The following is a 22,271-nucleotide window of genomic DNA, read 5'->3' as shown; positions in this document are numbered from 1 at the left end:
AGGTGTACTTCAGGTGTACTCCAGGTGTACTGTGGGTGATGTAGTCTCTCTCAGGATCCTGATCATATATAGGTGTGTTGATGAGACTTCAGGTGTACTTCAGGTGTACTCCAGGTGTACTGTGGGTGATGTAGTCTCTCTCAGTCCTACTGTGGGTGATGTAGTCTCTCTCAGTGGGTGATGTAGTCTCTCTCAGGATCCTGATCATATATAGGTGTGTTGATGAGACTTCAGGTGTACTTCAGGTGTACTCCAGGTGTACTGTGGGTGATGTAGTCTCTCTCAGGATCCTGATCATATATAGGTGTGTTGATGAGACTTCAGGTGTACTTCAGGTGTACTTCAGGTGTACTGTGGGTGATGTAGTCTCTCTCAGGATCCTGATCACTTCAGGTGTACTTCAGTGTACTCAGGTGATGTAGTGATCTCTCAGGATCCTGATCATATATAGGTGTGTTGATGAGACTTCAGGTGTACTTCAGGTGTACTTCAGGTGTACTGTGGGTGATGTGGTGATGTAGTCTCTCTCAGGATCCTGATCATATATAGGTGTGTTGATGAGACTTCAGGTGTACTTCAGGTGTACTCCAGGTGTACTGTGGGTGATGTAGTCTCTCTCAGGATCCTGATCATATATAGGTGTGTTGATGAGACTTCAGGTGTACTTCAGGTGTACTCAGGTGTACTGTGGGTGATGTAGCCTCTCTCAGGATCCTGTTCATGTACAGGTGTGTTGATGAGACATCAGCCCTACGAGTGCCAACTTCAGGTGTACGTGTATTGTTCCAGTATGGTTTGCCGACTGACATTTGAAGAGTTAACTGGCCATGGCACACATAGATGTACATGCCGCCTCCTGCTGATTGTGGGAGACCTTGATATTTGGGGAGAGTCCAGGAACCCTGGATGTGAGTGACCCACAGAACAATGTGATGTAATCCTGTCGGGAAAGGTGCACAGATGGGCTGGGAATGTGATGGCTGGATTGTGGAGGAGGGAGGCGGAATAGGAAGGGGAGGTTGAAAGAAGGGCAGGGTTGTAGGTGTGTGATGAGATTAATTTGATACCTTTCCCTTAATGTATGTTAGCTCTTCATCCATGGTGGATTATACCTAGAGGGGTTAAAGAGCACATCCCACCACCTGTGGTCAGACACCTGTGTTCAGACACCTCACTTGTCAATACCTAGAGGTGTTGAGGTGCACATCCCACCACCTGTGTTCACACTTGTCAATACCTAGAGATATTCTCCTCACTTGTGTGCGCATGCACACCCACACTCTCTCTCTCTCCTCTCTCTCTCTCTCTCTCTCTCTCTCTCTCTCTCTCTCTCTCTCTCTCTCTCTCTTCTCTCTCTCCTCCCCCCACACTCTTCCTCACCTCCTGCTGTGTTATGGGGCTGGACACATCCTCCCCAGTAAAAGTCTATGCAAACAAACCCCTCTCCTGTACAACAGACAGGCTTACAACATCACAAACTTGCGTCAGCACCTGGGCGGTACTTGTCTGTTGTCATAGCAACAAGAAACAAGCATCTTGGGCCAATGTGGAAAATTCTAAAGACATATTAAGGATGAGATTTGTGATCAATTGCTGACTCCTGCTGCGAGTATGACGAAGGTAGGCTGTAATGCAGGGATCAATGCTGGCTGGACCACATTCTTCTGTTGTTATTCTCAGTGCCACACTACCAGGAATGGTGCACTCCAAGAGTCACTTCAACCTGCTGCATGGCACCTGATGGAATTTAACATAAAACTAATGCTTCACTTGTTCTGTGGTGCTACCAATATTCACTAGTGTTATCTATATTCTGTGATGATCTAGAATTCTCTAGTGTTATCTATATTCTGTGATGATCTAGAATTCTCTAGTGTTATCTATATTCTCTGATGATCTAGAATTCTGTAGTGTTATCTATATTCTCTGATGATCTAGAATTCTCTAGTGTTATCTATATTCTCTGATGATCTAGAATTCTCTAGTGTTATCTATATTCTCTGATGATCTACAATTCTCTAGTGTTATCTATATTCTCAGATGATCTACAAATCACAGGTGTTATCAATGTGGGGCAGTGGGGTAGTCTAGAGGTTAAAGCGTTGGCTCGTCACGCTGAAGACCCGGATTCGATTTCCCACATGGGCACAATGTGTGAAGCCCATTTCTGGTGTCCCCACCGTGATATTGCTGGAATATTGCTAAAATCGGCGTAAAACTAAACTCACTGTTATCAATGTTCCAAGGTGTTGTCTATATTCTATGGTGTTATCAATGCTCCAAGGTGTTGTCTATATTCTATGGTGTTATCAATGCTCCAAGGTGTTGTCTATATTCTATGGTGTTATCAATGCTCCAAGGTGTTGTCTATATTCTATGGTGTTATCAATGCTCCAAGGTGTTGTCTATATTCTATGGTGTTATCAATGCTCCAAGGTGTTGTCTATATTCTATGGTGTTATCAATGCTCCAAGGTGTTGTCTATATTCTATGGTGTTATCAATGCTCCAAGGTGTTGTCTATATTCTATGGTGTTATCAATGCTCCAAGGTGTTGTCTATATTCTATGGTGTTATCAATGCTCCAAGGTGTTGTCTATATTCTATGGTGTTATCAATGCTCCAAGGTGTTGTCTATATTCTATGGTGTTATCTGCTCACTATGGTGTTATGCTCCAAGGTGTTGTCTATATTCTATGGTGTTATCAATGTTGCCCAAGGTGTTGTCTATATTCTATGGTGTTATCAATGCTCCAAGGTGTTGTCTATATTCTATGGTGTTATCAATGCTCCAAGGTGTTGTCTATATTCTATGGTGTTATCAATGCTCCAAGGTGTTGTCTATATTCTATGGTGTTATCAATGTTCCAAGGTGTTGTCTATATTCTATGGTGTTATCAATGCTCCAAGGTGTTGTCTATATTCTATGGTGTTATCAATGTTCCAAGGTGTTGTCTATATTCTATGGTGTTATCAATGCTCCAAGGTGTTGTCTATATTCTATGGTGTTATCAATGTTCCAAGGTGTTGTCTATATTCTATGGTGTTATCTTATGTTCTATGGTGTTATGTTCCAAGGTGTTGTCTATATATTCTATGGTGTTATCAATGCTCCAAGGTGTTGTCTATATTCTATGGTGTTATCAATGTTCCAAGGTGTTGTCTATATTCTATGGTGTTATCAATATTCCATGGTGTTATCAATATTTTTGATGATCTATGTTCCATGTTGTCGTTTCTGTTCCATAACAGGTGAGACACGTAGCCCACTGATCTGGATAGGTCACTTGTAGACCCCTGAGCCTGATAATGGTTCCATAGTCTTGTGGGGTGGTGGGGTAGCCTAATGGCTAAAGCGTTGGCTCGTCACACCGAAGACCCGGGTTCGAATCCCCACATGGGCACAATGTGTGAAGCCCATTTCTGGTGTCCCCCGCCGTGATGTTGCTGGAATATTGCTAAAATCAGCGTAAAACCAAACTCAGTCAGTCAGTCCATAGTCTTGTAGTGAGTTTGGTTTTACACCACCTTTAGCAAGAGTCCATGTGGGGAGTCAAACCCAAGTCTTCAGCATGATGAGCCAATGCCTTAACCATTAGGCAACTCCACCGCCCCTCCATAGTCTTGTAATTGCTTTGTGAAAGGCTCGGCTAGGACCGAAGCTGAGTGTCATGTCTGTAGTCAGTCGATGACATTGTTGTGATGAACTTCTGTCGGTCATGGCATGTTTTCACTTACTGTACAGTTGTGATGACAGACTGTGAAAACACATCTTTTTCATAGACCAACAATTTCATGTTTCAATGATACTCCATGTTTTTGCGTTCCCCCACTTTTTCAGTATTTTTTGGACATGCTTTATTCCACCTGCCTAGATCACTCTTGAGTTATGCAGACATAGGGAATTCATATTTGGTATCCATTGTCTATGAATATCGGCAAAACTCTATAGAGATAATTCCAGTTTTTCTATTTTGTGTTTCTTTTTTGGCAGAGTTTATGTTCTGTAGTTTTGCTTGTAGCCCATTTTGTTGTCTCTATGTCATGGACGAAGAGGTAGACTAGTGGTTAAAGTGTTCGCTCTCCATGCCAAAGATCCGGGTTCTATTCTCTACACGGGTTCAATGTGTGATGCCCATTTCTGGTGTCCCTCGCCGTGATATTGCTGGAATAATTCTAGAAATGGCATAAAGCCATACTCACTCACTCACTCACTCACTATGCCATAAAGTTGTCTACATTCTATGTTATATGTAAAAAGCACAGTGTCAACTGATGTCTTAGTGGTATGGAAATTCCATGGGATTTTCTTTATCTGTTGTGGTTATCTTTCTCAACAGAGGGGCGGTGGGGTAGCCTACCCACTTTCTCAACAGAGGGCCGTGGGGGTAACCTATTTACTTTCTCAACAGAGGGTGGGGGGTAGCCTACTCACTTTCTCAAAGAGAGGCGGGGTGGGGTAGCCTACTCACCCTCTCAACTGAGGGGCTGTGGGGTAGCCGAATCACTTTCTCAACAGGGTACGGTGGGGTAGCCTACTTACTTTCTCAACAGAGGGTCGTTGGGGTAGCCTACTCACTTTCTCAACAGAGGGGCGGTGGGGTAGCCTACCCACTTTCTCAACAAAGGGGCGGTGGGGTAGCCTACTCACTTTCTCAACAGAGGGGCGGTGGGGTAGCCTACTCACTTTCTCAACAGAGTGGCGGGGGGTAGCCTACTCACTTTCTCAACAAGGGTAGCCTACGCGTGGGGTAGCCTACTCACTTTCTCAACAGAGGGGCGGTGGTGGGGTAGCCTACACTTTCTCAACAGAGGGGCAGTGGGGCCTACTTTCTCAACAGAGGGGCAGTGGGGTCCTACCCACTTTCTCAACAGTTGTGGATTTTTTAGCTCTACGATACCTCTAGTGATGTCTGTTTCTTGGACCCTGAAGATTCTGTTGTGTTTTCCAGATTACATCGCCCAACATGGTAGAATGGCGGAGCCTGAAGCACGAACCAAATTTTGGCAAATTATCTCAGCTGTGGAGTACTGTCATAATAGGAGGATTGTACACAGAGACCTCAAGGTGAGTTGACTGTGGAGTACTGTCATAACAGGAGGATTGTACACAGAGACCTCAAGGTGAGTTGACTGTGGAGTACTGTCATAATAGGAGGATTGTACATGGAGACCTCAAGGTGAGTTGACTGTGGAGTACTGTCATAATAGGAGGATTGTACACAGAGACCTCAAGGTGAGTTGACTGTGGAGTACTGTCATAATAGGAGGATTGTACACAGAGACCTCAAGGTGAGTTGACTGTGGAGTACTGTCATAATAGGTGGATTGTACACGGAGACCTCAAGGTGAGTTGACTGTGGAGTACTGTTGTAATAGGTGGATTGTACACAGAGACCGCAAGGTGAGTTGAATGTGGAGTACTGTTGTAATAGGTTGATTGTACACAGAGACCTCAAGGTGAGTTGACTGTGGAGTACTGTTGTAATAGGTTGATTGTACACAGAGACCTCAAGGTGAGTTGACTTTGGAGTACTGTTGTAATAGGAGGATTGTACACAGAGACCTCAAGGTGAGTTGACTGTGGAGTACTGTTGTAATAGGAGGATTGTACACAGAGACCTCAAGGTGAGTTGACTGTGGAGTACTGTTGTAATAGGAGGATTGTACACAGAGACCTCAAGGTGAGTTGACTGTGGAGTACTGTTGTAATAGGAGGATTGTACACGGAGACCTCAAGGTGAGTTGACTGTGGAGTACTGTTGTAATAGGATTGTACACGGAGACCTCAAGGTGAGTTGACTGTGGAGTACTGTCATAATAGGTGGATTGTACACGGAGACCTCAAGGTGAGTTGACTGTGGAGTACTGTCATAATAGGAGGATTGTACACAGAGACCTCAAGGTGAGTTGACTGTGGAGTACTGTCATAATAGGAAGATTCATTGTATAGGATGTCCATTTGAGTGTTGAGGGTAATGGATGATGATGATGATGCATGATTGGTGAAAGATTGTCAGTTAACTTCATTCGGTATAATGAAAGGGTATGCAAAGACATAATGAAGATAATTAGTATCTCTATCATGAAATGATAAAAGACATTTAGCTGTTGGAAAAATGGTAATGATACACTCACTCACTCACTCACTCAAAACCCACCCACCCACCCACTCACTCACTCACTCACCCACTCACTCACTCACTCACTCACACAGCAAAAACAGTATCCAGGTGTTGTCAAGAGCAGCAAGTTTAAGTTGACCATGTCTGTTTACCTCCACCATGGCAAAGTGCAGACACACATGCAAGCTGTCTCATTGTGTCTCATTGTGCCCACAGTCTCGCAGTGATTGCCCCTCACACGTGGGCTATGCTTGTTCTGTCAGGTGCTGTGGTGGGGTTATTAGAGGCTCATGTAACAGGTGATTACCCATAATGTGCTTGTGAACAGAGAGAACAAGGCGCTGTCACGTGAAGGTTGGGAACGAATGATGTTATTTCAGGTTAAGAGGTCAAAAGTTCAGATATCTGTAGAAGATAACCGGCAAGATTTTGTTTCTGAAAGTCACAGTGAATATCAAAGGTTGGATTCGGAGACATTCCTACCCCAGGTAGCCACCGACCAACCACTACTCCAAAATCTGCCCTCCACCCTAACATTCTCAAACCTGGTATTCCAACCACATTCCTGTCAATCCTATAAAGTACATCCTCGATAATCTCCAGGGTATACGTTCTGATAAATCTCCTCTATATCCTGGATGCATCTACGGCTCGAGCCGATGATTTTATTACCTCCCTTGGTTGGCTTTTTATCCAATCAGATGTCGACGCTGGGAAGTAGAAAGAGCGTACCAATCACAACTCACTTTCACTTTTTAAATTATCTAACCATGGTAACACAATAATATATTGTTGCAGAGGTACTCTGAAGGAGGTAGAAGGAGTTCTTGCATATATTTTTTTAAGGTTTCAGACCTGTCAATTTGTCTGTATGTTCCCCGCCCCAAATCTGAGTTGCACTACGAACAAACTTTTGCGGCTGCGACCGCTATCTTTGTTGACATTAGCAAGCTCGGTTGTAACGGCGGCTGATTGGCTATTGTGAGAATAGCGGAGCCAGCAAATGGAGGTAATAAAATCATCAACTCGAACCGTGGATGCATCCAGGGTATAGTGGAGATTTATCGGAACGTATACCTGGAGATTATCGATGACAAAGTAGGGCTGTAACAATGCATCAAACTATCGAACTATCTGTGGATTGCAATTGTTGAGTCCCCAATAGCAATTAACCGATGGTAGAAAAAACGAAAAACTATCGATGCATCGATAGTATGGGTGACTATCGATAGTTTAGTAATTGACTTCCGTTGATAAATGCGCAGTGCAAAATACAGGATGTTTGGGTGCAGACTTGCAGCTTCACTGAGTTTATGTTTTAACTGTTTACTTCATCTGGGTTGCAAGTTTCTTGTCACTCATTAAAAGAGACTGAAATTATTTCAACTTGTTCTTATTTCATATAAACTATACATTCATTTGGGAAGGAGAAAAAAACTATTGCAATAGTGGGTCGCAATAGACTACCGCTATCACAACAGTATGTTGCAATAGAGTATCGCTATCGCTATCGCAATAGTGGTTCCCCCTCAATAGTCACCCCTACTACAAAGATCGTCACCTACCCATCTCAAGTCCAAACTCTGCCCTCTCCCAACCTGAAGGTACCCAAGTCTCTTGCATACCCACAATGGACGAATAACTGAGTTCTAATAATTGTATATTACTTTCTCTTACTTCTTAACACAATCACCCGTAAAGATCCAGGGTTAGATTTGATCTTCAGTAACCCATGCTCGTTGTAAGAGGCGACTAACGGGATCGGGTGATCACTCGTTGACTTGGTTGACATATGTCATCGTATCCCAATTTCGTAGATCAATGTGTATGCTATTGATCACTGGATTGTCTGGTCCAGACTCAGTTATCTGCAGATCACTGCCATATAGCTGGAATATTGCTGAGTGCGGCGTTAAACAACAACCCAACCAACCTAAACACAATCTGGACGCAGCTGTTGAAGATGCAGTCTTGGCATAGGGCAGATCTGTAGACACATTGTATACTCCCAAAATTTCATTTTTCCAAATAATGAGCAAAATGTTCCTTGACCTACATCCAGGACTGATGAGTGTAGGTGTAACGTGTGGCTAGCTCCTACTGCTAATAAACAGGTAGGGAGGCTACCGTGTTGGAGGCCAGTTAATGCTGTAATTATAGAGAATTTATGGCACCCTGTGAAGATTGAGATTGAAACCTGATAATTTGCAGCACAAGGTACCTGTGCTTTCTCACGTTATGTTGTGGAAGGAACATCAATAGCCACCTCATTGTGGGATATTCTTATTGTCTACCTGTATGTACACACATTGTTCCCCCATGTGACATGTTCATTGTCTACCTGTATGATGCACACATTGTTCCCCCAATGTGACAAGTTCATTGTCTACCTGTATGATACACACATTGTTCCCCCATGTGACAAGTTCATTGTCTACCTGTATGATACACACATTGTTCCCCATGTGACAAGTTCATTGTCTACCTGTATGATACACACATTGTTCCCCATGTGACAAGTTCATTGTCTACCTGTATGATACACACATTGTTCCCCATGTGACAAGTTCATTGTCTACCTGTATGATACACACATTGTTCCCCATGTGACAAGTTCATTGTCTACCTGTATGATACACACATTGTTCCCCCATGTGACAAGTTCATTGTCTACCTGTATGATGCACACATTGTTCCCCATGTGACAAGTTCATTGTCTACCTGTATGATACACACATTGTTCCCCTGTGTGACAAGTTCATTGTCTACCTGTATGATACACACATTGTTCCCCATGTGACAAGTTCATTGTCTACCTGTATGATACACACATTGTTCCCCATGTGACAAGTTCATTGTCTACTTGTATGATACACACATTGTTCCCCCGTATGTGACAAGTTCATTGTCTACCTGTATGCTACACACATTGTTCCCCATGTGACAAGTTCATTGTCTACCTGTATAATACACATTGTTCCCCCATGTGACAAGTTCATTGTCTACCTGTATGATACACATTGTTCCCCATGTGACAAGTTCATTGTCTACCTGTATAATACACACATTGTTCCCCATGTGACAAGTTCATTGTCTACCTGTATGATACAAGTTCCCCATGTGACAAGTTCATTGTCTACCTGTATGATACACACATTGTTCCCCATGTGACAAGTTCATTGTCTACCTGTATAATACACACATTGTTCCCCATGTGACAAGTTCATTGTCTACCTGTATGATACACACATTGTTCCCCTGTGTGACAAGTTCATTGTCTACCTGTATAATACACATTGCTTCCCCTATGTGACAAGTTCATTGTCTACCTGTATGATACACACATTGTTCCCCATGTGACAAGTTCATTGTCTACCTGTATGATACACACATTGTTCCCCATGTGACAAGTTCATTGTCTACCTGTATGATACACACATTGTTCCCCATGTGACAAGTTCATTGTCTACCTGTATAATACACACATTGTTCCCCTATGTGACAAGTTCATTGTCTACCTGTATGATACACACATTGTTCCCCATGTGACAAGTTCATTGTCTACCTGTATGATACACACATTGTTCCCCATGTGACAAGTTCATTGTCTACCTGTATGATACACACATTGTTCCCCATGTGACAAGTTCATTGTCTACCTGTATGATACACACATTGTTCCCCATGTGACAAGTTCATTGTCTCTACCTGATATGATACACATTGTTCCCCATGTGACAAGTTCATTGTCTACCTGTATAATACACATTGTTCCCCCATGTGACAAGTTTATTGTCTACCTGTATGCTACACACATTGTTCCCCCTATGTGACAAGTTCATTGTCTACCTGTATAATACACACATTGTTCCCCATGTGACAAGTTCATTGTCTACCTGTATGATACACACATTGTTCCCCATGTGACAAGTTCATTGTCTACCTGTATGATACACACATTGTTCCCATGTGACAAGTTCATTGTCTACCTGTAATAATACACACATTGTTCCCCCATGTGACAAGTTCATTGTCTCTGCCTGTATGATACACATTGTTCCCCCATGACACAGTTTCATTTGTCTACCTGTATAATACACACATTGCTCCCCATGTGACAAGTTCATTGCCTACCTGTATGATACACACATTGTTCCCCATGTGACAAGTTCATTGTGTACCTGTATGATACACACATTGTTCCCCATGTGACCAGTTCATTGTCTACCTGTATGATACACACATTGTTCCCCCATGTGACAAGTTCATTGTCTGACCTGTATGATACACACATTGCTCCCCATGTGATATGTTCATTGTCTGCCTGTATGATACACATTGTTCCCCCATGTGACAAGTTCATTGTCTACCTGTATGATACACACATTGTTCCTGTGTGACAAGTTCATTGTCTGCCTGTATGATACACACATTGTTCCCCATGTGACCGGTTCATTGTCTACCTGTATGATACACACATTGTTCGCCTGTGTGACAAGTTCATTGTCTACCTGTATGATACACACATTGTTCCCCTGTGTGACAAGTTCATTGTCTACCTGTATGATACACACATTGTTCCCCATGTGACAAGTTCATTGTCTACCTGTATGATACACACATTGTTCCCCATGTGACAAGTTCATTGTCTACCTGTATGATACACACATTGTTCCCCCATGTGACAAGTTCATTGTCTACCTGTATGATACACACATTGTTCCCCATGTGACAAGTTCATTGTCTACCTGTATGATACACACATTGTTCCCCTTGTGACAAGTTCATTGTCTACCTGTATGATACACACATTGTTCCCCATGTGACCAGTTCATTGTCTACCTGTATGATACACACATTGTTCCCCATGTGACAAGTTCATTGTCTACCTGTATGATACACATTGCTCCCCATGTGACAAGTTCATTGTCTACCTGTATGATACACACATTGTTCCCCATGTGACAAGTTCATTGTCTACCTGTATGATACACACATTGTTCCCCTGTGTGACAAGTTCATTGTCTACCTGTATGATACACACATTGTTCCCCATGTGACAAGTTCATTGTCTACCTGTATGATACACACATTGTTCCCCATGTGACAAGTTCATTGTCTACCTGTATGATACACACATTGTTCCCCATGTGACAAGTTCATTGTCTACTTAAGCTATGATACACATTGTTCCCCCATGTGACAAGTTCATTGTCTACCTGTATGATACACACATTGTTCCCCATGTGACAAGTTCATTGTCTACCTGTATGATACACATATTGTTCCCCTGTGTGACAAGTTCATTGTCTACCTGTATGATACACACATTGTTCCCTGTGTGACAAGTTCATTGTCTACCTGTATGATACACACATTGTTCCCCATGTGACAAGTTCATTGTCTACCTGTATGATACACACATTGTTCCCCATGTGACAAGTTCATTGTCTACCTGTATGATACACACATTGTTCCCCCATGTGACAAGTTCATTGTCTACCTGTATGATACACACATTGTTCCCCATGTGACAAGTTCATTGTCTACCTGTATGATACACACATTGTTCCCCCATGTGACAAGTTCATTGTCTACCTGTATGATACACATTGTTCCCCCAGTGTGACCAGTTCATTGTCTACCTGTATGATACACAGATTGCTCCCCATGTGACAAGTTCATTGTCTACCTGTATGCTACACATTGCTCCCCATGTGACAAGTTCATTGTCTACCTGTATGATACACACATTGTTCCCCATGTGACAAGTTCATTGTCTACCTGTATGATACACACATTGTTCCCCATGTGACAAGTTCATTGTCTACCTGTATGATACACACATTGTTCCCCATGTGACCAGTTCATTGTCTACCTGTATGATACACACATTGTTCCCCCATGTAACAAGTTCATTGTCTACCTGTATGATACACACATTGTTCCCCTGTGTGACAAGTTCATTGTCTACCTGTATGATACACACATTGTTCCCCAGTGTGATATATTCCTTGTTACACGGTGTGACATGTTCATTGTATCGCTGTGTGATCTGTTCACTATTCCCTGTGCCTGACATGTGTTCCACACTGATACAGATCCACGCCACTAGACATTAGGGGTGAAACGGTACGCTCTTACCTTGGTACGGTACGTATTGCGGTACAAGACCTTCGGTTCATTTAGTTTCGGTTCGGTATATGAGATATGATCATAATGCAGAAAATTGACATTTGGCAAAGAAATGCATAGATTTTGACAAAACAATTTGAGTTCTAGACATTTTAGGAAAGGAATTAAAAGGTAAAGAAATTGACGATACAAAAGCTGAAAAAATACCGATTTTTTTTATTGCTTTACGGTATACTGAACCGAAGGCACAATACTGCGGTTCGACTAATACTGCTGTATACTGTTTCACCCCTACTAAACATCACTTGTCGGCCATGATCTCGAGACAGCCAAACACCGACTAGGACATGAAACATCCATGCCTTGTTTACTGGATCGCACAAACATTGAACTGGTCAGCCATGTTTCTCTGCTGAGTGTGTGTGTGTCAGCTGTTTGCTTACACCTGTCAGTTCCATGTCTTCAAGTGGCCAAGTGTTCGAGACTGGGTGACACAATTCAACACCACACACTGCATGTTTGGTTACACTACTGTCAGCTGAACACAGCACCAACCGAGTTACATGGTAGCAACCCCGTGAAGATCCGGGTTATAATTGATCTTCAGTAACCCATGCTTGTGATCAGGTAGGAACTTGGTTGACACATGTCACCGTATCCCAATTGCGTAGAGTGATGCTCATGCTGTTGATCACTGGATTGTCTGGTCCAGACTTGATTATTTACAGACCGCCGCCATATAGCTGGAATATTGCCAAGTGCCGCGTAAAACTAAACTCCCTCAGTCGGAAAGTATCCAGGATAAGAGTATCCAGGGTGAGAATATCTGGAGTAGAGAGCAGGCCAGCCGGCCCTGACTGGTTACTGAGATACGGTTGTTTTTACAATACCTACAGGGGTGATAGTAGTATGTCATACAGTCAGGGGTGGATCCAGAAGGGAGGTGTGGGGGTCATCATCATCAACCAAACCACCACCCCCCCCACCCCCCAAATTTGCCTCTTGAAAAAACATTCCCATAGAAGTATTACCCCCTAACCTTTTGGACTTCATGACTTTCTGATATACGTGCATCCTCACTTCTCCAAAGTCCTGGATCCACCCGTGAAACAAACATGCCCAATACAGTCTATGCAAGGCTGCAATGTGTGGCAAGTGTAGATTCACAATTTGAAAAGGAAGAAAGTCTCTGGGTTCCTTTTTAATATATTGTATTAACATAAAAAAAAAAATTCTGTAAAATATGTGCATTTCTGAGACCAGCTGTTATCTAGGGTGACAGCAGGTAGTAAGGCTGCTGATGATGACCAGCCCCGCCCTCACTAGTCATGAGAACACATTACTTCTCTAAGGGCAATAAAATGATATTGCAATATGGGTTTGATATTCTACCACTACTACTACTACTACTACTAACAAATGCCACTAGGTATACTGCCACTATTCCTGCTACTGCCACTATTCCTGCTACTGCTACTACTACTACTACTACTACTACTACTACTAGTACTACCACTACTACTACTACTACTACTACTACTACTACCAGTACTACTACTACCACTGCTACTACCACTACCACTACCACTGTCATATGAGCGAAATATTTTCAAGCTCGACGTTGAACCCAATTTCACCTCCTCACCTCACCTCACCACTACCACCACCACTACTACTACTACCACTGCTACTACCACTACCACTACCACTGTCGTCATATGAGCGAAATATTCTCAAGCACGACATTAAACCCAATTTCACTACTACCACTACCACTACCACTACCACCACCACCAGTGTTTGAGTGTCCTATACATTTCCAGCATTTCCGGAGGTGCTTTGTTTATTATTATGGCCTATCGTGCAATAATCATTACTACTCAGATGCCCTTTACTTTACAAAAGACACTTTAAGTGAGATAGTTGGAAGGGAACATGCAGCATAGTGTGAATGCTGACGCACATGTGAGACACTCCGGCCATACCAGCAAGTGTTGACTCTTCGCTCACTAAACAATCCTTTAATTGTTGGTTTGTTTGATTCTGGCAGCTTGAATCTTCATACAGAAAGTCTCTTTGTGGATTTGACACTTTGTCAAATAAAATCGTTTCGACGTTGTTGCTGTAAGTGGGAATGTTGAAGCAGGGAATGTTCATGTAAGAATGTTTCACACCTGCTGGCGGAAAGTAAAACATCCGTTTTTCTTGTTGTTGGATTGATTTGATAAGTGTATTTACAAATTATGAATGTTTGTGATCTGAAATATTGAGACATTTCTTGTCCCAGGTTCCAGACCGACAATACTACAGATTTTTGCTGAGAGAATATTTTGTTTCAATCAAATATTCATTTTTTTCTGCATTTGGTTTTTATGGTCCCTAGCTTTGAAGTTGAGGTTAAGTTGAGGTTTAAGTGATGGGATTAAGTCTTGAGGATCTCCATCATTTCCAGAACATATTTAAATGACTTTTTTGGCATCCCAGTCAAATTTTCTCACCCTAATTAACTACTTCGTTAGAAATGACAGTCCTATGGATGTGAAGAACAAATCCCTTGTGAAGAAGTTGAACATTTTTCTTCACACATCTGTTTTCAGTTTTGCCTACACAGTGTGTGAAATTTATGCTGGTCCTGTGGTCTCTGGCTAGTAAAAATTCATCAGGACCACTAAATGATAAGTTTGCAGTGGTCCTGGTGGCCAATGAATTTTGTATTGATAGTTACGTAAATCTACAAATGTTATTTTGGACCAGTGCAGGGGTGGAATTAACCCATTGCCCGACACCCCAGTCCAGTGTTTTTTTCTGTCGGGCAAGCAAATTGGTATGTCACTCTGTACCAGTGTCCAGTTGACTTTCCAATGTTAATTATGTCGTTTATTTAAAAAGTCAACAAGAAAATCAGCCAGTATAGTTGAACAATTATCAGGGCAAGTGATTTTACATGTGCCACTGTACCGGAGTACATTAGCAATTTTAAATTATTTCCACCCCTGCAGTGAAGTACAGACACTACCACTTACTATTGTCCACTCACTGGTCCTGTGGTCTAGTGGGAAATTTTGAAAGGTTTCTATCCCTGCTACACACAATACAATATGATATGATTATGTCAGAGCCTTGTCTGTACTGGGTTGGGCTGAACAGGATGATGTGTTGGGCTGAACAGGATGATGTGTTGATCAGGGTTACCTTAATAGCTAATCGTACACCAAAGTGTCACAAAATGTTCTTATGTGGCAGATATTTCACAATTTAACCAAAGGGGGGCCATTATTTATCTCCCTTTATGCTTCTTTGGCGTTCACTCTCTTAAGAGTGTTATACTCCTCTTTGGAATCACTGGCATTTGATTTTTGGATTTTCCTTGTTGTGTAGACCATTTCATTTGGCTTAATTCAGTACAGTAGCAGATCGTCGTGGTTACGGAGAATGACGTAAAACGTGACCTCAATATATCAACTCTGAGGTCGTTGGTTGGTCAGGTCCTTGAGGCAACGCTAGGATCAATAACAGAGTGGAGAGTCTGTGCCCCGCTCGTACCATCTCAGTTGTGTGAGTGACACAAACCGCTGTAGAAGTGACAGGGACGTTGACGTGGAATCAGTGTTGTTTGTATTTACCAGGGACATAAGTAATTGTAATTAAACAAAAATGTTATGTGAACACACAATACAACATGTGAGTGAGTGAGTAAGTTTAATTGACACTGCACTCAGCAACATTCCAGCTATATGGCAGCGTTCTGTAAATAATCCAGTCTGGACCACACAATCCAGTGATCAACAGCATGATAATACATCATGTGAACATGCTGCCACAGTAGGATTCAAAATATATTTTGGAAAATATAAAAGAGTGTCATCAAAGTTAATGAAAGGAAAACCAAGTTATGACTGTTTGTTGTCTTGCTCAGGGTCCCAAATTTGTGCGTCCAAGACGCACAAATGTAGGAAATGGATGCAGAAAAAAAAATACACTTCATCCAGGGGAATGCACAATATTATTCATTGTACGCACAACGCATCTATGACTTTGCTATTTGTTTGGTTGTGTCTTTCAGAGAAGTTACATACATCAGATCATCCATCAGTCCACATGATCAATGATTCATTCTGGCTCTAATTAATAATAATAATAATAATAATAATAATAGGAAGTCTTATAATGCCTCCAAAAGCACCCTTAAAATTAATTATTATTAGGGTTGACTCCCATGTTTGTGAGTCGAGGTAAAACCTAGTCTGTCTCAACAGTCCCATGAACCACATTAATTTTCCAAACTACTGCCTAAGCCCTCTCTGCAGTACTACTGAAGCCCTAAATAAAGTCAAGCTCTAGATTTCACCCATCAGGGCTTCTGAATCTCTGGTCTCCCTGATTTGGACCTGGGCCTTTGCTCAATATATCAATGGGTTTGTTTACTTACTATCCTGCAAACCCTTATATATAATTAGAGACTAAGCCTTAGTCGAGGTAAAACCCTGCTTGTTCATGATAAGGTGACAGCAACTGAGCTTGAAGATGGTTAAAGAGAATAGCCTCTATTGTCACACTCGAAGTCCACTCCCAAACTCTTTGTGATGACTCTTTTAAAAAGGGAAAGTTCTATCCTTGATCAAGTTGGACATCATGCTCATACACTGCGATGTTTCAAATAGAAATCAGGGGTGGAAATAACCCATTGCCCGACGTCCGAGTCCAGTGTTTTTTTCTGTTGGGCAAGCAAATTTGTATATCACACTGTACCAGTGTCCAGTTGAGTTTCCAATGTTAATTATGTTATTTATTTAAAAAATCAGCAAGAAAACGGTCGGTATAGTGGGAAAATTATCAGGTTAAGTGACTTTACATGTGCCACTGTACCGAATACACTATAAATTTTAAAGTTATTTCCACCCCTGGAAATATTATTCACAGCTGCTGAAATTTTGCTGAGTCGGTTGTTTAGACACAAGCCTGATTGTGATCTTCATTAATACTGATAATATTTCTGCATTTCAGCAGCTTGTGATGTTGATAACGACTGTGGGGCATGATGATCAAACTGATAATTGATGGTCACGCAATAAATGTCAGAATATTGATATTAGACCTGTGTGAGCTGAAGAAGATCAGGATATATGGTATACTGATTGTGATGTCAAGATATTGATATTAGACCTGTGTGAAATGATGAAGATCGCTATACATGATATACTGATTGTGATGTCAAGATATTGATATAAGACCTGTGTGAAATGATGAAGATCGCTATACATGATATACTGATTGTGATGTCAAGATATTGATATGAAGATCCTACATGTGATGATAATATTAGACCTGAAGATGAAGATTGCTATACATGATATACTGATTGTGATGTCAAGATATTGATATATGAAGACCATGATGATTGTGATGTCAAGATATTGATGAAGTGAAATGATGAAGATCGCTATACATGATATACTGATTGTGATGTCAAGATATTGATATAAGACCTGTGTGAAATGATGAAGATCGCTATACATGATATACTGATTGTGATGTCAAGATATTGATATAAGACCTGTGTGAAATGATGAAGATCGCTATACATGATATACTGATTGTGATGTCAAGATATTGATATAAGACCTGTGTGAAATGATGAAGATCGCTATACATGATATACTGATTGTGATGTCAAGATATTGATATTAGACCTGTGTGAAATGAAGGTCATGCAGGAGATGCAAGATTGATAACCTTTTCAGATTGAGGATTTTTCTTTTCAAGCGTATTATTTGACTACAATGAAAATAATAGAGACCTTTTTTTTAAGTGTTCTAACACAGTTTCTTTTATTTCTCAGGCGGAAAATCTTCTGTTGGATGGCAACATGAACATCAAGATTGCAGGTGAGTTAATATCAACTGTCAATAGTTTGTATAATGCAGCAGAATGAGTGAGCGAGTTAAGTTTTATGCCTCTTTTAGCAATATTCCCAGCAATATCATGGCAGGAGACACCAGAAATGGGCTTCACACATTGTGCCATGTGGGAAATAGAACCAAGGTCTTTGGCATGATGAGCGAACGCTTTAACCGCTGGGCTACCCCACTGCCCTGTTGGTGCAAGAAACACGTAATTCTGTTCATGGTTGTACAAATGTCTTTGTCCACAACCAATACAAAAGGATGACAATGGAATGTTCAAGCCACTTTCACTGTATGTTCTTGAATATTGACCACTTTCTAAATGGCATTGTGTATTCAATACATATACTGGGGGGTAGCCTAGTGGCTAAAGCGTTGGCTCGTCACACCAAAGACCCGGTTCAATCCCCACATGGGTACAATGTGTAAAGCCCATTTCTGGTGTCCCCCGCCGTGATGTTGCTGGAATATTGCTAAAAGTGGCGTAAAACCAAACTCAGTCAGTCAGTCTTGAATATTCTTTCAGAATTATTGTTGACATTTTTACGTAATGTAAGTTTTCAATCCCAAGTTTCATGATGTTAATTATCCGTTCTCATTTTATTGACTGTCACTGAAATGAAGAAGATGGTGATGGTGGTAGTTTTTCAGAATTACTGACAGCAGGTGCCTTTTGCAATACTAGTGTGTTTTTAATTTACACAATCATCTCTCAGCACAATATACCTCGTCTCTTTCAGATTTTGGTTTTGGTAATTTCTTCAAAGCGGGTGAGCAGTTGGCGACCTGGTGTGGAAGTCCCCCCTATGCAGCTCCAGAGGTGTTCGAGGGCAAAAAGTACCTTGGACCTCAAATAGACATCTGGGTACGTGTCCCCTAATTGATTGAAGTATGAAGCACAGCCTGCTTAAAGGCTGACTGCAGCATAAATGAACAGTTCGTGAGTGAGATAGAGGATACTGAACGACCTTCCGTGAAATACCATTTTTATTAAATGCGAATGTTAATGATTTGATGCTAAATCTTTCATGAGTTTAATAAAAATGGTATTTCACGGAAGCGAGTTTAGTATTCTGTTTATTACTCTCCAACATAAACTGATAGAAACTGCCTACAAAGTGTGATGACTCTCAGCTTTCTACGAGTCAAGCAAGTAATATCATTGTGATGGAGGTATTAGTACTGTGACGTCATAACTGTAACCATTATGATGTCATACGTCTAGCGGTATTGCCGTAAAAATATTACACTGCAGTATCTTCCACGGGCGAGTAATAATTAGTTTTACGCCGCACTCAGCAATATTCCAGCTATATGGCGCTGGTTTGTAAATAACGGAGTCTAGACCAGGCAATCCAGTGATCAACATCATGAGCATCAATCTACGCAATTGGGACATACCGTATACCGGGAAATTTTCGAGGTATCTAATTTTCGAGGTTTTCGAGGTTAGAAACGCAACCTCGAAAATATTATATCCACGAATTTTTCCGAACTTCGTACCTTTGGGCTAGATTTCCTATCGATAAGCATTTCAACTGCTGGCAAACAATGACTTCCTGACATGCGCATTATCTCTGCAATGCCTGTCAACAACCACGCTATTAGACTCATTTTGTCTCGTCAAAATGTAACGACATCGACTGAAACAAACTTTTATTCGTGCGATGGCACGTTTGAGTCAAGCTACTTACATGTATACACTATCGTAAACAAAAGAGTTCAACTTGTCAGCTTTCTAACAACAACATAGTTTCAGCAGAGACCCATGCAAACATGCTTATAATTAGTTGTTAAGAAAACAATATCGTCTGAGAAAAAATGGCGTCATGTTTGAACGCCGACAGAGTGTTTCGTGGGCCATTTATCATAACAAAGGATCAAACGTTTGTTGTCATGGACTGGTATACCGGTTGTTATAACAGTCAGACGGCAGTTATCACTGGCTAATGGAAGTTTTGCCGATAGCTCAGTGAGTATTGGTCCGTTAAGTGATGTTTCTAGCCACTTTCTTCTAACCTCGAAATTAACATTGTCTAAAATATTTACATATTTTAGGTCCCCAAACCTCGAAATTTAAATCACCTCGAAAGCTCTGGGGGTCTCAAACCTCGAAATTTTAATACCTTGAAAATTTCCCGGTATACGGTAATGACGTGTGTGAACTGAGTCAGCGAGCCTGACTACCCGATCCCGTTAGTCACCTCTTACATGGTGCAATCATGGCATGTGTTCTGTATGTTTGTGTTCCAGAGCCTGGGGGTTGTGCTGTATGTTCTGGTCTGCGGCACTCTGTGTGATATGTTCTGTATGTTTGTGTTCCAGAGCCTGGGGGTTGTGCTGTATGTTCTGGTCTGCGGCACTCTGTGTGATATGTTCTGTATGTTTGTGTTCCAGAGCCTGGGGGTTGTGCTGTATGTTCTGGTCTGTGTGATATGTTCTGTATGTTTGGTTCCAGCTCTGCCGCCGTTCGATGGTCCAAACTTGCAGACATTGCGGGACCGTGTGTTGTCAGGACGATTCCGGATCCCCTTCTTCATGTCAACAGGTTGGTGTCCCTTGTCTTACATGGTGTTTTCCCCAGGATCCCAAAAGGGCTGGACAACAGAATTTCAAAAGGGTCACCCCTATCAGATTGCCATGTATTATGTTAAGTTAACCATGCATATGATTCTTAAAGACTCTGTTCAGTTATATCACTTAACTTCAACATGAAATAGAAACTAAAAACCTCCAAGTGTTGATATCAGTTATTGTATTAAAAAGAAAGGCAAGGCGCCAATGTGAAAGGCAGGGTGCTGTACCCTGCTGAAAATCGTCTCGTGGAAACACTATGACAGCATTCTGTCTGTTTTCACTGGCAGGCTTGTCAGTATTCCTGTAGTAATAATAGGGCTGCGCAATATAACCGGTTTACCGGTATTTACCTGTTCAGACATGAAAACGATACGTATTGCGATACGCTGATCGAAAACCGGTATTTTGACTTGCATTCAGAAAACTTCGTAACGCTCGGAAATCTTCGGATATTTCCTTGTTTCGTTTGTGCCAAATATTATTTACATTTATATTTTTGTCATGATTAAAAGTTTCTAATAAAGCTTAATCAAGCATTGTGATTTTGTTGCGTTCATGCTTTATAAATCAAGCATTAACCCTATTATAAGTAGTTTTGTGTTAAAAATACTTCTTGCAATATATAGCAATACATATCGCAATATATGCTTTCGCATCGCAATATGAAAATTCTCTGCAATACCCAGCCCTAAGTAATAATCAGTGATGAGTATTAAGAATGAGTATTTAATTTGTCTTTTGTCTGTGATAATATTAAAGTGGTATGTATGCATTGGTCAGTGTGTGGTAATATTAAAGTGGTATGTATGATATTGACCAGTGTGTGGTGCCACAATTATCTGTGCAGAATTGCATCTCTTTGATTACCAGGATGTGCTGATTCTTTGTGTAATAAATTTCCCTGTAACTACCATATAATAAGTCCAATCTAAAACACCTTGTTTGTTGAATGCAGTAGTAATACAATGGAAACTGACAGTGTTTCATTTGGCCAGTGATGATGAAATTGATAAATGCAGTGCAGCAGAAGTCTTTACTTGTTATTATATCAAAACCTGATGAACAAAGCGAAATCGCTTTACATGATGCAAAGATCAATCACCCCTGCCCAGAAATGTCAGCTTCGTGTGACGGTTACTGATATAGTGATTGATTGCCTCAAGGGCAAGCCATTCTTTCATTCCTCTCACCATGGTTGTAAAAAAATGTATCAGCATTCTAAAGGGTGTTGGGGGAGTGTAGGGCCATTAGTCTTTTGAGATGGTGCATAGACTGTATTCTGTGTGCGAAATAGTTTCCAAAGACTAGTTATGCCTGAAAGTTACTAGCCCACAAAATAATTCACTAGCCCGAAATTTGAATGTATAGTGGAAGCAAAGCAAATATTACCAAAATAGAGGAGATATTGTCGGCATGACACGGGTTTCATCATCATGATGCTAATATGATGCAATTTTTATCAGGCCGTAATCTTGCAGGGGTGGTGGGGGATCCTAGTGGTTAAAGCGTTCGCTCGTCACGCCGAAGGCCCG

At 41.4% G+C, this 22,271-nt stretch overlaps 1 protein-coding gene across 2 annotated transcripts in view; it reads left to right on the top strand.

The window, feature by feature from the left end:
* LOC124255895 (serine/threonine-protein kinase SIK1-like) overlaps nucleotides 1–22,271 on the top strand; it is a 52,779-nt gene that overhangs the window by 25,931 nt on the left and 4,577 nt on the right. The window contains exons 4-8 of one of the 2 annotated variants that reach the window (XM_046689842.1): nucleotides 4,952–5,067; nucleotides 18,099–18,144; nucleotides 18,903–19,027; nucleotides 20,416–20,450; nucleotides 20,619–20,710. In XM_046689842.1, coding sequence (XP_046545798.1) covers nucleotides 4,952–5,067; nucleotides 18,099–18,144; nucleotides 18,903–19,027; nucleotides 20,416–20,450; nucleotides 20,619–20,710 — 414 coding nt within the window. Of the gene's footprint in view, nucleotides 1–4,951; nucleotides 5,068–18,098; nucleotides 18,145–18,902; nucleotides 19,028–20,415; nucleotides 20,523–20,618; nucleotides 20,711–22,271 lie in introns of both variants that reach the window. The other variant, XM_046689841.1, reaches the window with a different exon arrangement.

The sequence above is a fragment of the Haliotis rubra genome, unplaced genomic scaffold, assembly GCF_003918875.1.
Source record: "Haliotis rubra isolate DU_JTF1 unplaced genomic scaffold, ASM391887v1 Scf611, whole genome shotgun sequence".
Classification (NCBI taxonomy): Eukaryota; Metazoa; Mollusca; class Gastropoda; order Lepetellida; family Haliotidae; genus Haliotis; species Haliotis rubra.
The sequence above is the reverse complement of the archived record's forward strand: the minus strand, read 5'-3'. Positions and strand labels throughout refer to the sequence as shown.